The 15,992-nt window shown below is 41.7% G+C and overlaps 1 protein-coding gene across 1 annotated transcript; it reads right to left on the bottom strand.

Annotated features, from left to right (window-relative positions):
* Positions 1-4,020: 4,020 nt before the first annotated feature.
* Positions 4,021-4,386, bottom strand: pde6hb (phosphodiesterase 6H, cGMP-specific, cone, gamma, paralog b; the record flags this gene model as incomplete). The annotated part of the gene is made up of 2 exons (XM_079252984.1): positions 4,021-4,138; positions 4,244-4,386. 2 exons carry the CDS (start codon positions 4,384-4,386, stop codon positions 4,021-4,023), a joined length of 261 nt encoding a protein of 86 aa, XP_079109110.1.
* Positions 4,387-15,992: the final 11,606 nt, after the last annotated feature.

Below are 15,992 nucleotides of genomic sequence, written 5' to 3'. Positions count from 1 at the left end.
TTTGTGACCTAGTAACCAATACACAATTTTTTATACAGAACCGGCTTTAAGATCTACTGGAGTGTACAATCCTTGATACTTAAAAAAAAAAAATAAATAAAAAAAATAAAAAAAACAACAATACTTTCCACAGGTTTGACATCATGGATCCATCCCAGCTCGTATGGAGAACCTTGGTACAGTTCTACAACCCCCGTTTCTAGAAATCATGTAGCTTTAAAAAATAACAAAAAAAAACAAAACAGTAATTTGCTAATTATTTTTAAACAAACCCATAAAAGTGACACATATTTAATGAAATATTAAAAAAAACTGTCATCATGGACCACTGTTTAGTAATCAGATTAATTATTTGCTGGTGAGGATGTCAGGATTGTGTATAAAAGGAGAATCCACCACAGACTAGCCTTTAAGGATGAGTTGTGGCTCACCACATGTCAAAGTTGCTCATAAATTATCCTCAAGTTTAATGAGCACAATTATAATCAGTTATTTGGATTTGTTATATAAATGTAGAAAGGTTTATATAACAATTTCCAACTTCTCTGACGGTTTGTATATCTGAGGGTTATGACCATGGATGGGATTGATCCTGACTGCATCGACCCTTTCAAGACCAGAATGTGACCATTTTCCACTGGTTTGTTTCAGCAGAATAACATTAAATGTGTCGAAAGACATATCTCAGACTGGTCTTTTATAAATGACAGGGTGCTTAATATACAAAGATGGCATCAGACACCAGATCTCAATCCAACAAAGCACTAGTTAAATGGGGCATACAATCTGGAAATATACTGCTGCATATTTTGTTAAAAAAAAACTACACATATTTAGCACTAAATGTTCATTTTAATATGCAATGTGGACTGAGAGAGAAGGGAAATTTGATCATTTTGTGCATCATGGGTCACGACGGTATCGACGGTAACTTCTGGTTGCATCGGAAATCCTGCTGTGATCAGTTCAAGTGTTTGTTTTTGGGACAATTTAGACCACAAAACGGTTTTCTGTTTCTGCATTATTGGGTGCATAAAAGAACAGACCTGGTGTAAGTTTTTTGCCGCTTTCCAGCTTGGAAGAAGAGAGAAGGTCACCAAATATCAGACCTAACTGTCATGGTGTGGCGTTTTTGTGTTTTCGTTAGTTCTGGTTTCCTGTTTTATTTTGTAGGTTTTCTCCCTTGTGTGTTTGTTTAGCTTACCATTTCCTGTTCATTAGTCCATCTGGTTTCCTTTAGTTCATTCAGTCCACCTGTGTCTTGTTGTGTTTTCTGTGTAGATATACTAGTTGGTTCTCATTTGCCAGTTTGTTGTCCTTCCTGTTTTGTCCCATTATAATCTCCCCAGTTGTCCTTCAGTTTATTAAATTACGATTCACAACATTTCCTCTCCCTGACATTTAACAATAATAATATATCTGTAAACAAAATGTCTAGCCCTGTATAATGTCAAGTAACTCCTCTAAAGTTCAACACTGGAACCAACAAGGGACGTTCTTTATTTCTTTTAATAAACAGGACACTTTAACTGTTCAGATTTTTTTTACCGTTATGTTTCCCTCACTTATGCTGCTGTTTTAAAAATGAATTTAATTGATCCACTATTCTCCACCTTTACACAGCCGATGCTGTTGCTACGAGTGGAACTAAAAGTGATCAAACTTTTAATAGTTAAGATGAGAACATCAGCATTAGAAACAACAATGTCTGCTACATCAATGTAAGCTCCTCTCAAGTTTAGCTTCACGTAGCTGTGAGCAAATCACAGAGTTGTTGTCCACTCCTCATGGACCAGGTAGGCAAACAGATCACCATGACAACCTGTGGTAGTTTCTCACGTTGTTGCTCCATGTCTTGGTTTTAATTAAATAAGCGTCCACATTATTTATCACGCTGGTTTTTGTGGATGTAACGTTCTCTGGTCTCGTCGGTTAGCATGTTAGCGTGTTCCTGCGAATCCCTTTTCCTTTCTGGCCTTTTAAGCATGTTTTCTGTGGCAGGGCTTCCTGTCCAAACTCAGCATGAATAAATGGGAAAAACTATTGTTTATATTGCACTGGATGCTAACATAGCGCGCTTGCCCCATAATGCTTAGCATCTACCATTCACACACACACACGCCACACAATCATCTCAGGCATGCTGATCACCGTCATTTAAATACGTCTGTCATCAGATTTCGCCGTACTATAAAGTACTTTTGAACAGGAGGTGATTCCTCTGCAGTAGAGTGCTTTCAGTTCAGAGAATGATGAGGGATCTTTGATGGGGAGTTCAGCTAAGAGATTAACAGAAGGGAAGTGGGACTGAGCAGCAGATTTTTGCTGATTAAAACAACTCAAAACTTTAAAAATATTTGTAACTTTACATTGAGAACATTTATCTGAAATGTCTGAACTATCTGCAAACTTAGTGTCTTTCTGTGCTGAAATCCTCCCAGTTGGAGACTGTTGTGGTGTTCGGTGTTTGCTGGGTTCTTTGGACTTTGTTTTTGGGTTTTCAGTTTGAAGCTTCTTGTTTTTATTCTGTTTGTTGTTCCTCTGTCTTGCTAGTGGTTTTGTTCTTTAGTTTGTCATGATGTGTGTGTGGGTGTGAGTTTACCTGGCGTTGCCTCTAGGTGCCCTCAGTTCTTCATCTGCTCTTGGGATCCCAGTCCCACCACCTGTCTCTTGTTGCTCATCACCCACCTGCATCCGTCCACCTAATTACCTGTCCCCGTACTGAAAGTTTGCCATGTCCTCCTCGTAGCTCGCTTTGTATGCCTGGTTTGTGTTTTTTCCAATGTTGTTTCTAGTTTGTCTGATCAGCAAGTTTGTTGGTTTTCCTGCCACTGCAGCGCCTTGTGTTGCCTTCGCATTTGCATCGTCTTTCAAACCCCAAATTCTGACTATATTCATATTTATTGATGAATTTTCTCACATCAAGTTACAACAAAGGAGACGTTTCTTAGGAAACTTCTCAACGTCTGCATTTGGTATTTTCACATTAATAATATTCATTCACTCAAATCTAGTTTATTTTCTGTTTTTGTTTGTTTGTTTAACCTTCCAAAATAATATTTTAGAAGCATGCTATGTTTCTGCATATAATTTAAATGTGGCACACCTTGTTAGCAGCCGTAGCCGTCATGAAAAGATGAATAAATCAACCGGTTTTTTTTTTTTAATGTTTTCATTTTTTTGTACCAGACAAATAGAAAAGAAAAGAGACACTTCAGTACTGAAAATAGACACACTTTACTGCAGCTACAGTACATACCAGTTCACAGTACATTTTCTGTAGTATTGTGCTTACACACACAAAACACATACAGTATATGTCTTTATTTTTCTCTGCAGAGGGACCGGGGTTCAGATAGCAGCAGGGAGAGAGGGAGACGGAGCTTGAGATGAAAGGGAGTTTCTCCTCCGTGATCATGTGAAAGTGCATCGTAGCGTTCACCTTCCACTGCATGGTGCACACTCTCCTGGCATCCTCGGGTGTTTACAACGGCATCGGCCACAAGGAGTAGAAAATACAATGTGAAAGAAACGAGGGGGGGGGTGTACAAAAGGTGAGATGGAAGACAAGGTAAAAAGGTACGGCTCTGACAACATATATTTACATTTTAACAGCCATGTAGAAGCAAATACAAGCTAGTGCTGAGCTAGCATTTGGCTTGCATCCGTTGCCGTGGGTGAGAAGGGAGGCAGAAAGAGAGGAAAGTCCAGAGGAAGAAGTGAAAGTTCATCTGTGCAAGTTTAGGTGGACGGGTAAGGGGAAAAGGGATGTGGAGATTTTTTTCTCGTCTTCTTATTTCAAGTATATATACATACTGTAAACAGTATTATTATTATTATTATAATAATAAAATAACTTCATCCACTTAGGGGAGTAAACCATGAGGTAGATAGACGAGAGGGCGTTAGGGGGGTTCGCTGGCAGCCTCATGACGGAGTGCCGAGCTGAGATGAACAGAAGGCAGGGAGGACAGGGTCAGACGGAGGAAAAGGTGCAGGCAGGCAAGGAAGGCAGGCGGTTTAAATGATGCCGTATTTGGCCAAGTCGCTGAGCTCCATGTCGCCGAAGGCTTCCCATGGGCACACCACTGTGATGTCTGTGCCAAGACCCTCCATGCCAGGGATATCGTCACCAAAGCTGGAGGAAGAGGGAACAGAGACGTCAGAGGCTGCAGGCTGATCTGACTGTGTGCATCGAAGAGATAAAGAGAAACAGAACGGAAAAAAGGGATTTTTTTTTTACCCCTTCTGGCCTGGTTTGGGGGCTTTGCTCTTGAAGGTACGAGTCTGCCTCTGCTTGAACTTGGGTGGTCCCTTCTTGGGTGTTGTGGGGCCGGTGGCGCCGCCGGGGGCCAGGACGCTTCCTGCAGGTGGACTGGCGTTCATTTCTGCTGATTTTCTGCTGCGAAAAACAGAAGAAAGTTTAGAAAAAACACAAAGCTTCTCCTCCTGCAGCTTCCTGCGGCTTCCTCTGCCTTCTGCTGCGCTGCGGTAATCCTGTTTCCATCCAGCTCTTAATGCCAATCAGTGGAGATTATGCAGATTAGGTTAAACAGCCAGATTAGCGCTAATCCCACTTCAATCCTCCGCTGAGTAATTGCCCTTTAACATGTGCAGCAAGTAAACAACCTTCATTTCTTGACCTCAAACTTTTTCATCAACCTTTCATCTCTTTAGCCCCACATACAGATATTTTGCAGCTAATTTACAGAACTTTATATTTACTGGATTATTCAGGACTGAGGCCAGTTAGCCAGTGACTCCCAACGCACGCTCCTGCTGATCTCTGGGATTTTTTTTTGTTGTTGTTTTTTTCCCCATTCAGTTCCACTTGTTATCATATCAAACCAGATCTCAGGCAGGATCCTGTGACTGCTGACACTACTAATCCGTTTAGGCTACAGAGGTGAAAAACACTCTGCTTTGGCTCATTATGTAACATATGCACCTGCATCAGCACCAGCGGATCTGGGCCACCGGAGTCTTTCCTGAGTACACGATTCCTCTGGCAGGCTGCGCGGAAGGGATGCTGCCCAACAGGTTATTAGCCATCTGTCTGCCATGACTGTTGCCCCCGCTGTCAATCGGCTTTTCTCTAAATCCATGCACATGTGCTCCCTCTTTGGCTTTCTTGCCACATCTTTTCAAGCCTTTGCATGTCCTCATTAGCTAAGGTTTTATTCTTGATTCCAGATCTGCTTCTTATTTGATGCTGGTTTAGTGATGTTAGAAACTGTTATACTCCCCCCACTCCTTCCCACCAACACATTTTCTATTGTTGAAGTTGGATTTTTTTTGCTCCTCATCGGTTCATAAAGCCCTTCCCTGCATCAGCATTTAACAAGTCTCGACCTCTTGGGCCAGTGTCCCAGAAACACACCTGATTCAAATTAAATAGATTTTCTGCTAAAGCCTGTTGATGCATTGGTTTGAGTCAGGTGTGTTGCAGCAGGGAATGCTCTAAAACCTGCAGGATTGTGGCCCAAGAGATCCAGAGTTGGTGATCTCTGGTGCGTAGTTTTGGATGCAGGACGAAAAAACCATCTTCAACCAAATTCTTCACATGATTTTAGCATTGTAAGCCCGCTCTAGATGCTGCTGGAAACTGGGTTAGCTGGTCTAGCAGAAGCTGTTGCACGTTTTAAAGATGAAAAGTCTCATTTTTTCTGCTCAAGGCAGCAGAAGATCTGGTTCCTACCTGTTGCTCAAGTTTTCCCTCGAGGTTTCTCCTTAGAGCTCCTTGTTCCTTCTCCTGCAGCTTGCCCACACCCTGCTTTTATACCTCCAACCCTAATCCCCACATCCTCTTCTTTTCCAGTCACATGGTCACTGGTAAAGGTCAGCCAAACCAGTATCCTCTGCCTCCCTCCCTTGTTCCCTTCATCTCCACCCCTCCCCCTTGCCCCCCCACCAGTCCTGGTACGGAAGGAGTGCAGGCGACTCAGCAGACAATGTCAGAGATCAGTCTGGAAAGATTTAAACCGGCTTATCCCCGTAAACCTCAGCACTCCTGCATTTAGCTGTACTCAGAGACAATCTACGGGTCGCGTTTCAGGCCCATGTGAGATGCTGTGTTCACATGTGACATGTTGTTGTTTTAGGTGCAACAAACAAAGGAGTCACACGCTCCCAGATTTCATTATAAACTACAGGAGCAAAGTGTTGTATGCTGAAAGATGTACATCTTCTCACACGACTTCCACTTGAGCAGATATAACCAGAACGGCATTTCATGACATCCCAAAATTCAGGGCTATTCAGACGCACATTCCTGGTATTTCTCGCCCCTGTCCTGCTTTTTGTATCTCCCTCCATCCATTTAATTTAACCCTTTGGCATTCTAGTAGATTGTAGGTGGGGCGTTTTCCATCTTCCTGCAGGATTGCAGGAATTTTAAGGGGTTAATGTATGATTTTAGCATGATTTTATTGTGATTTTTACTATTTTTTGCTGCCTTTTGCAATTCTTTTCTTTGCATCATCTGTAATGCTTTTAATGTTCGACGTGGAGATGTCAGAAAGATGGACTTGTCTTGCATGTATGTATGTTCAGGGTTCATATCTTGGGGTTTTCGCATGAGAAACAGATATTCAGGTTGGCAGGACTGATAAAAAAAAAAAAAAAATCATTAATAAAGCCTGAGAAGAAGATTCAGAAAAGGAGGAGGAAAATAATGAAGGAAAGTCTTTAAAGGCCCTTTAAAAGTCACGCTTTGCATTTTTTTCCCCCTTCTTTTGACAATAATAATATGAAAATTTTTGTTCTGAACAAAAATAAAACATTAAAAACATGTTTGAAATGTGAAGATGGTTCAGGCTGGGAGAGCAGGCTGTTAAAGGGTTAATAACCAGCGTTTCGTCTTTCTGTCTGCTTACTGAAAATCCAATTTCTGGGCTAAATGCAACTAAGGAAGAGACAAGAATAGAGGAGAAGTATTCGTGGTAACAAAGGGAGGTCCGCTGGCAGAACAACTGCGGCTCAGGTCCACCTGGAAAGCTTTACCAAAGTGGAAACTCTGCTGCTAAGCTTGGAAGTCCAGAGGACGTCTCCCTCCTGTGTCAAACTGGAAGCTGGTTCTACAGCAAGGGATTCCTGCAGGCTCTGCCTCCTTTTCTACATTTAGAAACCACAACTAAACTGGGAGCAAAGTGCTCTGACGGCTGGCATGAAGCAAAGCTATGATGTCTGTTAGACATGACGGAGGTTGGTCGTCAGACCTCAGTGTGATGGAAGATGTTAGACTCTCCTCTGGATTTTTACAGGGTGCAAATGAAGAGAAGGTAATGTGGGAGAGTGACGACCCCTTTCGTCTGTTCCCGCCAGAACTCTCGCTGCAGACTTTTTGGATCAGCTGGAGGCTTTTTCAGAGGGTTGAGACATCCTGATAAGAGAGTTGCAGAAGTCCAGTAGAGTTTACAAACGTAGGCTTTAGTTCCTACTCCTCTGCTCTGAGACAAGTCACTGGGCATTTTTTACTTGTTCTATGACTTCTAGTGATATTGAGACAAAATCACGGCACAACTGCAGGTATCTGATTAGAAGTTGTGAATAAAAACATTGCAATTCCTGAAGTTCTTCAATAATCTTGTGTTTGAAGTCTGAGATATTTCCCTGATCAGAGAAAGTCTTGTTAGACTTTTTACATGTTTGTGTATAAGAAACACAAAAAAATGATCATGTCCAAACAAACAGCACAGTTATATTATCTGACAATCTTCTCCATCTGTTTCTGACTTGTTGTGCATTAATTCCAGAGTCTGGAAATCTCTGGATACCGTTAACTTAATCACAACTTTAAACTTCCAGCCCGTCACTACAATGGGACAATACCATACAGGGACATCTACACAACTGCCAGTGTAAAGTTAAATAAGAATAAAAGTCACCGTCTAAAATAAAATTTATTTTAAAAGTGGAGCAAAGAGACTCGGACGTTGGAGGTAATGAGGAAATGAAAGAGAAAGTGTGAACATTAGGCTGCTGGAGCGTTGACGTTGTCAATGTGGCTAATTAATAACTGATTAGCTCTCTTGTTCTGTGTTGCGTTTGGTTTGCTCAGCTCTGTCCGTAAAGCTCCTGATGCTCAGGTTTATATTCATGAAAAGGAGATCATTAGCATATCTCCGCTCTGTGTAGGTTGTACATCTGTGGGATTACATTCCTGATTGATTCCTTTAACACAACTACTGAAACTTGTTTTTATAAAACAGACATTTACTTTTATTTTGTGAGTCATACCTAAAAAATACCACATTATTACACCAGCAGCAGATTCACCCCTGCTATGTTATTTTCCAGCAACTGAAACGTAAGGAATGACCTTCTAACCATCACGTCTGCTCTTCAGCCGCATTTCAGTCCAACACACAAATTAGTTCATCTTGCATCAAAAGGTTTGGCCAGTTCGTGCAAATTTCCCAGCAAGTCTTCAGTCATTTCAAAGGATCTGTGCTTGTTTTCAGTATGTGACACCAGGACATCCATGCCCACTAAACACTCTGTTAGCTACGCCTGTTCAGCTGCTTGTTAACACAAATGTTTAACCAGCCAATCACACGGCAGCAACTCGTACATTTAGTCATGCAGACATGGTGAAGATGACTTCCAGAAGTGCAAACTGAGCATCAGGATTAGGAAGAAAGTGGATTTAAGTGATTGAACGGGACGTGTTTGTTGGTCTGAGTATTTCAGAAACTGCTGATCTACTGGGATTTTCACACGTAAACATCTCTAGTTTACAGAGAATCATCTGAAGCAGGGAAAATATCCAATCAGCAGCAGTTTTCTGGACCTAAATGTCTTGGTGATGTGTTGATTGAGGTCAGAAGAGAATCGGCAGACTGGTTGGAGATGATAGAAAGGCAACAGGAAGTCAAATAATCAATTCAATTCAACTTTACTTATATAGCGTCAAATCCCGGCAATGCCATCTCAAGACGCTTTACAGACAGAGGGGAAAACATAATGAAGGCCAATTCATAATAGCCTATATAAGGAAACCAACAGATTGAGTTGAGTCCAACTCAATCTCCCATCCTGAGCAAGCACACTGGCAACAGTGGGAAGGAAAAGGAAGGGGGGGGGGGTGTAAATCAGAGAGATAAAGAAGCTCAGTATATCAGGAAATGTCCCTCAGCAGTCTAAACCTATAGCAGCATAACTAAGGGATGCTAACCATCCCTAGCTATAGGACTTATCAAAAAGATAAGTCTTCAGCCTAGTCTTAAAGGTGGGGAGGGTGTCTGCTTCCCTAACACTAACTGGGAGCTTATTCCATAAGAGAGGGGCCTGATAACCAAAGGCTCTGCCTCCTGCTCGGCTCTTTGAGACCGGTTCACTGGTTCCAATCAAGGTACGCAGAACACCATCTCTGAACACACAACACGTGCAGCCTTGAAGCAGATGGTCTCCAGCAGCAGAAGACCACACCGGGTGCCACTCCTGTCAGCTAAGAACAGGAAACTGAGGCTACAAGTCACACACACTCACCAGAACTAGACAATAGAAAATGGAGAAACTGGTCTGATGAGTTTCCATTTCAGCTCCACATTCAGATGGTTGGATCAGAAGTTTAGTGTAAACAACATGAAAACATGGATCCATCCTGCCTTGTATCAGTGTTCATGGTGGTCTAATGATGTGGGAATATATTTTTGGGCTCCTTTGTACCAACATGACACGATTTAAACCGAGTGTTGCTGCTGATCATGTCCATCCCTTTATCACCACAGTGTAGCATCTTCTGATGGAAACTTCCAGCAGGATGATGCACCATGTCACAAGGCTCACATCATCTCCAGCTGCTTTCTTCACCATGACGATGAGTTCAGTGTTCTCCAACAGCCTCCACAGTCACCAGATCTACATCCAGCAGAGCAGCTTTGGGATGTGATGGGACGGGAGAATCTCATCATGGATGTGCAGCAACAGTATGATGATTCATGTAATTATGGAGCAAAATCCCAGAGGAATATTTCCAACACCTTGCTGAATCCGTGACACCTAGAATGAAGGCAGTTCTGAAGGTAAAAGGTACTGCCTGGACAGTAACTATAAATACAAATGTTTATTATTGTAATCACACAATTTGCCCTAAAACTTGATTAAACATGGAGTCGTTCCAGTCTGAACCAAAGTGGCAGGGTGATTACCTGTCATCAGAGAACCTCGAAACAGGTCATAGAATAAGCAGCAGATGTAGTGACTTATGCAGAGCTGCATTATTAAACCCCTTCGGTCTGAAACTTCCCCTCCCTCTCATTAGTTTAGCTGAAAATCAAAGCAACAGAGGTTTCCTTTAAAGAAAAGGAAGAAATCAGGCCAGATCCAGGTTCTTTGAGTCCATATGGGTTTAGGCTTGATCATATCCTGTGCACACGTCAGCTAAGGTTTTAAGGGCAGTTAATGGGCACCGGGGTTGAAAAGAGGCTAGCAGGATGACTAAGCCTCTTTAACAGCAGAGGACTGAGGAACCTGGCCTCTTTAACACACACTGTGTATATACACACTGTAATAACTGGTTTAATTACAGTAAAAATCTACCTTCTGAGTGTTTGTATCGCTCACAGGTGCTGATGAAGATGAGGACACGCTGTAAAATGTCATCTTTAACAGAAAGACATAATGAGAAAAGATAAACTAACAGCAATAAAACAGTGATGACTGATATTTCTAATGGTGTGATAAGAAGGTAATGAAATTAATAAGAAGAAAGTTGAAATATCCTTGATCTTTATGGATTTTTTCCCTTTTTTCTCCTCTTTTTATCCAGAAGTAAATAATAACGATAATTCAAACTCTTTAGCAAAACCTTGTCCTCCTTTTACAGGTGAGTGTGTCAAGTTTTGCAGCTTCTGCCTGCGTACAACTCACTAATAAAAATTGTACTAATTAGATTAAAGCACAGAGACAGCATTAAAACGTGGATCCGGCACAGAAAACTGAGGCAAGAGCTGCACTGTGCAGTGTGTGTCTGTGTGTGTATTATATATTTGGCTTGAAAGGAAACATTTAAAGCTTGTCATATTCCTGCACAGCTAAGCCAAGTCTGACTTAAACAAACACGATAGTCGTCGTGGGTGTCTGCCTGAACTAAGCAGCACGCCGAACTCTTCATGTGTACGTTACACATGATCTGAGGGGTGAATGTTTGCTTCTTGCTACACAAAAAGCTCAAAGAGAGTGTGTGTGGTTATTCTTAGCTCATAAAAACACCTTCTGTTTTGAAAAATAAAACATGTCTAGACAGGAATAAACCCCCATAAATGGACTGTCAGCATGATCTGCAGGTTAATGTGAGAAAAGAGGATGACTGCTTCAGTAAAGATGCTTCTACGAAGAATATTTAACGCACTACCTCGACTAATAATATTCTCTTGTCTGAACCGCACACATCCACACATGTCATAGTGTGTATGAACGGGGCGGCAAGCTCAGACTGTCTGGTTTGGTGAATATGAGGTCAGATGGCGGTGTGAGTGTTGACAGTTGTAGAGCAGGTCACAGACAGCAGAGGCGACTTTAAGCACGCAACACTCTACCTTTTCACCTGAGATCTTCTTCCTGCTGTCGATTACACAGCAGAGTTAGCCTCTGACCTCAAAACTAGTCTCAGCCAAGATTTTCAGACCACAGGATCATTATTCAAAATGACTGAATGATCTGTAACAATATTTCATTAAGATGAACTCCTAAGTTAATCTTTGATCATTAATCTTTTTTAAAGGCAGATTTTTTTTTTCAAACCACTGCAGGAACTGGGGGCCATTTAAGTTTTAAGTGAGATATTTCACCCTCAAAGAGGCTGTGGTGAAGAACAAGTACTTGTAGAGTTATTTTAAACCCTCACAGAGGTAGCAGTCCTCAGCCCCCACATGCAGACTTGCCTTATACATATTTATCATCCAATCCAGCTCCCCGCTTCTTTACTCCTGTCTGCAGACTGGCGTATCTGGGCAGCCAGAGGAAAAATCACCAGACTGTTGAACAGCTTTTATCCAAACATCATCTCAACATGATTCCACAACCTGAAGTAAGAAGACAGTGGCAATGGAAAACAACTGACTACTCGCAGATTATCCTGAATTTTAAGTCAGTTCAGTTTAATTAGGCTTCATTTGTTTAGCAGCACTTCACAGACACATCATTTCCAGCCAACTCATCATAAAAAGTCTAGCTAAGAGAAACCAACAGATTAGATTGAATCTTGACTCGGATTCAATCCCCAATCCTGAGCTGCACAAGGCAACAGTGGGAAGGAAAAAACACTCTTTTAACAGGAAGGATAAACCTCCAACAGAACCAGGGAGACCAGCCATCTGCTTCCACTGGTTGGGGTGGAGAGGACAGGAAAGACAGATCAACATGTAACGCAGCTTTTGTGCAAGAAGACCTGCAGAAAGAGGAGAAATACATAAATGATGCCAATACTGTCATGTTTCTACAAGTAGGAAAAGGAGGAAAGAGGTGAAAAGGAGGTGCTCAGAGCAACATGGGATGTCCCTATGGCTGCATAACTAATGGATGGCTAGATCGCCAAACGATAAGAGTTACCAAAAAGAAGGTCTTAAGCTTAAAGGTAGAGAGGGTGTCTGCCTCCCGTTCCCAGACTGGGAGCTGGTTCCATAAGGGAGCAGCCTTCTTCCCATCGTACTCTTAGAGACTCAGAAACCCGAAGTAAACCTGTAGTCTGAGAGTGATGTACTCTGTTTGGAAAATATGGAACTATGAGGTCTTTGACGTACAATACAGCTTTATATGTAGAGCGCTACTTCAAAACAATGTTGTCACTTTGTTGTGAATTGAGCCGAAAGCCACTGAGCCTAAATATTGCCATAAGAAAATAAAACTGGGAAAGGAAACTTGTACATTTAAAAAAGTTCTCAAATATCATTAAAAAGTTTTTTTTTTTCTCTTGAGAGGGTTTTCAGACGTCAGTATAAAAGTATACTGCAAAGAAAGTCATGGAAAGACATTTACACATCACAGGGCATAGTGTAGTCCAGGGATCCTTAATCCTGGTCATGGAGGGCTGGTATCCTGCAGGCTGTCCATGTGCCCCTGTTGCAACACACCTGATTCAATTAAATGTGTATATAGCAGAAATATGCAGAGCTTGTAGGAAGAGGACATGACTTGAACAGATGACCTTCTAATATGGAGTTGGATGTGCTACCATTAGAATTTAATTAAACCTCCTACACATCAGAAGCAACATTGGTTCCAATATGTTGCCCAAACCAAAACCTTCCAGAAGATTCATCGCCCAACATACCATGATTCAAACATGCAACCTTCCGATCTGGAGTCAGACATGCTACCATTGTGCCACAAGGTCTTGGTCCTCTATTGAGATAAAACCCATTTCATTCCCATTCATCTCCCATAAATTCGGCAAATGAAACGAGAAATCCAACATAAAGATTTCCGCAGGTCAAATAACATATCTAGTTTTACTGTGACTGTAAAGTCCTGTCTTACAATCTGTGCTCTACTAATCTTTTTGACCACTCAGAGAATTTTCAAGACAAGCTGCATTGTCTCATAAAGAGCCTAAATTTGAATTAAACCTCTATTACACATCAGAAGCAACATTGGTTTCTATACGTTGCCGAAACCAAAACGTTCCTGGTATCAGACAAGTAGTGTTTGTCTTTGTTAAGGGCTGTGAAGACAGCATAAAATGGTTTGGGTGATAATTGAAACTTATTGTAAAAAGTGGCTTTTAGGTGAGGGGCAGACACTCAAGAGCTGGTTTTAGTGTGAGCAATGAACCATAAATGACCCTGATGTGACTTGAATACACAACCTTCTGATCTGGAGTCAGACGCTCTACCATTGCGCCACAGATTCACATTTGTTCAAGTGCATGCCACTCATTCTGGCCTCATGCATCTTCCGTTTATGTGGACATTGACACCCTCATGTATCCCAAAATATAAAGCTTTCAAGCGTTACGATGCCTCCTTCAGATGTACAGCTCAAAGACAGGTGTGTTGGTGACCTACTTGGATGCATCTCTGAACACCACTTGAGTCAACTTGTGTCAGAAGTTGACTTGATTTAAGCATGCAACCTTCTAACCACAGTCTTTTTCATGCATTAAAATACCTCTTTTGATCAAGTTCTTTCACATGCAGTCCATTTTACCGTGTATATTGAGAGCAAAAGAATGAGGTCTGGATTTGCGCTAAATCTAGAAGAAAACTAGCCTCAGCCAGAAAGCTCACTGTCTACATCACAGGTGTCAAACTCCAGTCCTTGATGGCCGGTATCATGCAGGTTTTGCTGTCTCCATGCTGCAACACATCTGCTCAAAATTCATAAATAGGTTGACTAGAAGCTGTTTGAAGCATTTGATTTGAATTGGCTGTGTTGGTAGAGGGAAACAACGAAAACCTGCTGGTTTTCTGACCCGATTTGACTTGAACAGATGACTTTTTGATATGGAGTCAGATGTGCTACCATTGCAACTTTGACAGCAGCATGAAGCTGGATGGTGTATGAGGACCAACCAGGGATCCTCAGTCAAGGCCCTCACGCACTGGTGTTCTGCACCCTGTTGCTGCACACCTGATTCAAATCAACATGTTTTTAGGAGACGTGCACAGCTTGTCTGAGTCAGTTTTCTTAGCTGCTCATGGAGAAGAGTAAACACACTGATTCTTCTTCTGCAACTTACATATACATATTGGGTGACAAGTGAATCTGAATTTGCTTGAAAGCTGACATGCTCAAGATGCACATATTGTGAAACAGGACATAAATGACACTGACATGATTCAAATATGCAACCTTCTGATCTGGAGTCAGACGCGCTACCATTGTGCCACTAGGTCTTGGTCCTCTGTTGAGATACAACCCATTTCATTCCCATACATCTCCCAAAAATGTGACAAATGAAACGAGAAATCCAACATAAAGATTTCCGCAGGTCAAATAACATATCTAGTTTTACTGTGACTGTGTAGTCCTGTACTAATCTTTTTGACCACTAGGAGAATTTTCAAGACAAGCTGCATTGTCTCATAAAGAGTCTAAATTTGAATTAAACCTCTCTTACACATCAGAAGCAACATTGGTTCCAATATGTTGCCCAAACCAAAACGTTCCTGGTATCTGACAAGTAGTGTTTGTCTTTGTTAAGGGCTGTGAAGAGAGCATAAAATGGTTTGGGTGATAATTGAAACTTATTGTAAAAAGGGGCTTTTAGGTTTGGGTGCAGACACTCAAGAGCTGGTTTTAGTGTGAGCAATGAACCATAAATGACCCTGATGTGACTTGAACACACAACCTTCTGATCTGGAGTCAGACGCGCTACCATTGCGCCACAGAGTCATAGAGCACCAACTGCATGCCACTCATTCTGGCCTCATGCATCTTCCATTTACGTGGACATTGACACCCTCATGTGTCCCAAAATATAAAGCTTTCAAGTGTAACAATGCCTCCTTCAGATGTACAGCTCAAAGACAGGTGTGTTGGTGACCTACTTGGATGAATCTCTGAACACCACTTGAGTCAACTTATGTCAGAAGTTGACTTGATTTGAGCATGCAACCTTCTAACCACAGTCTTTTTCATGCATTAAAATACCTCTTTTGATCAAGTTCTTTCACATGCAGTCCATTTTACCGTGTATATTGAGAGCAAAAGAATGAGGTCTGGATTTGCGCTAAATCTAGAAGAAAACTAGCCTCAGCCAGGAAGCTCACTGTCTACATCACAGGTGTCAAACTCCATTCCTTGATGGCCGGTATCATGCAGGTTTTGTGTTCATGCGGCAACACATCTGCTCAAAATTCATAAATAGGTTGACTAGAAGCTGTTTGAAGCATTTGATTTGAATTAGCTGTGTTGGTAGAGGGAAACAACAAAAACCTGCCTGATACCAGCCCTCGAGGACTGGAGTTTGACACCCCTGGTCTACATAGTGTTGAGCTTTTCTTCATAAATGAGCCGATGTGACTTGAACAGATGACTTTTTGATATGG

The sequence above is a fragment of the Telmatherina bonti genome (assembly GCF_933228915.1).
Source record: "Telmatherina bonti genome assembly, chromosome: 14".
Lineage (NCBI taxonomy): Eukaryota > Metazoa > Chordata > Actinopteri > Atheriniformes > Telmatherinidae > Telmatherina > Telmatherina bonti.
This window is presented reverse-complemented; position numbering and strand designations above follow the sequence as displayed.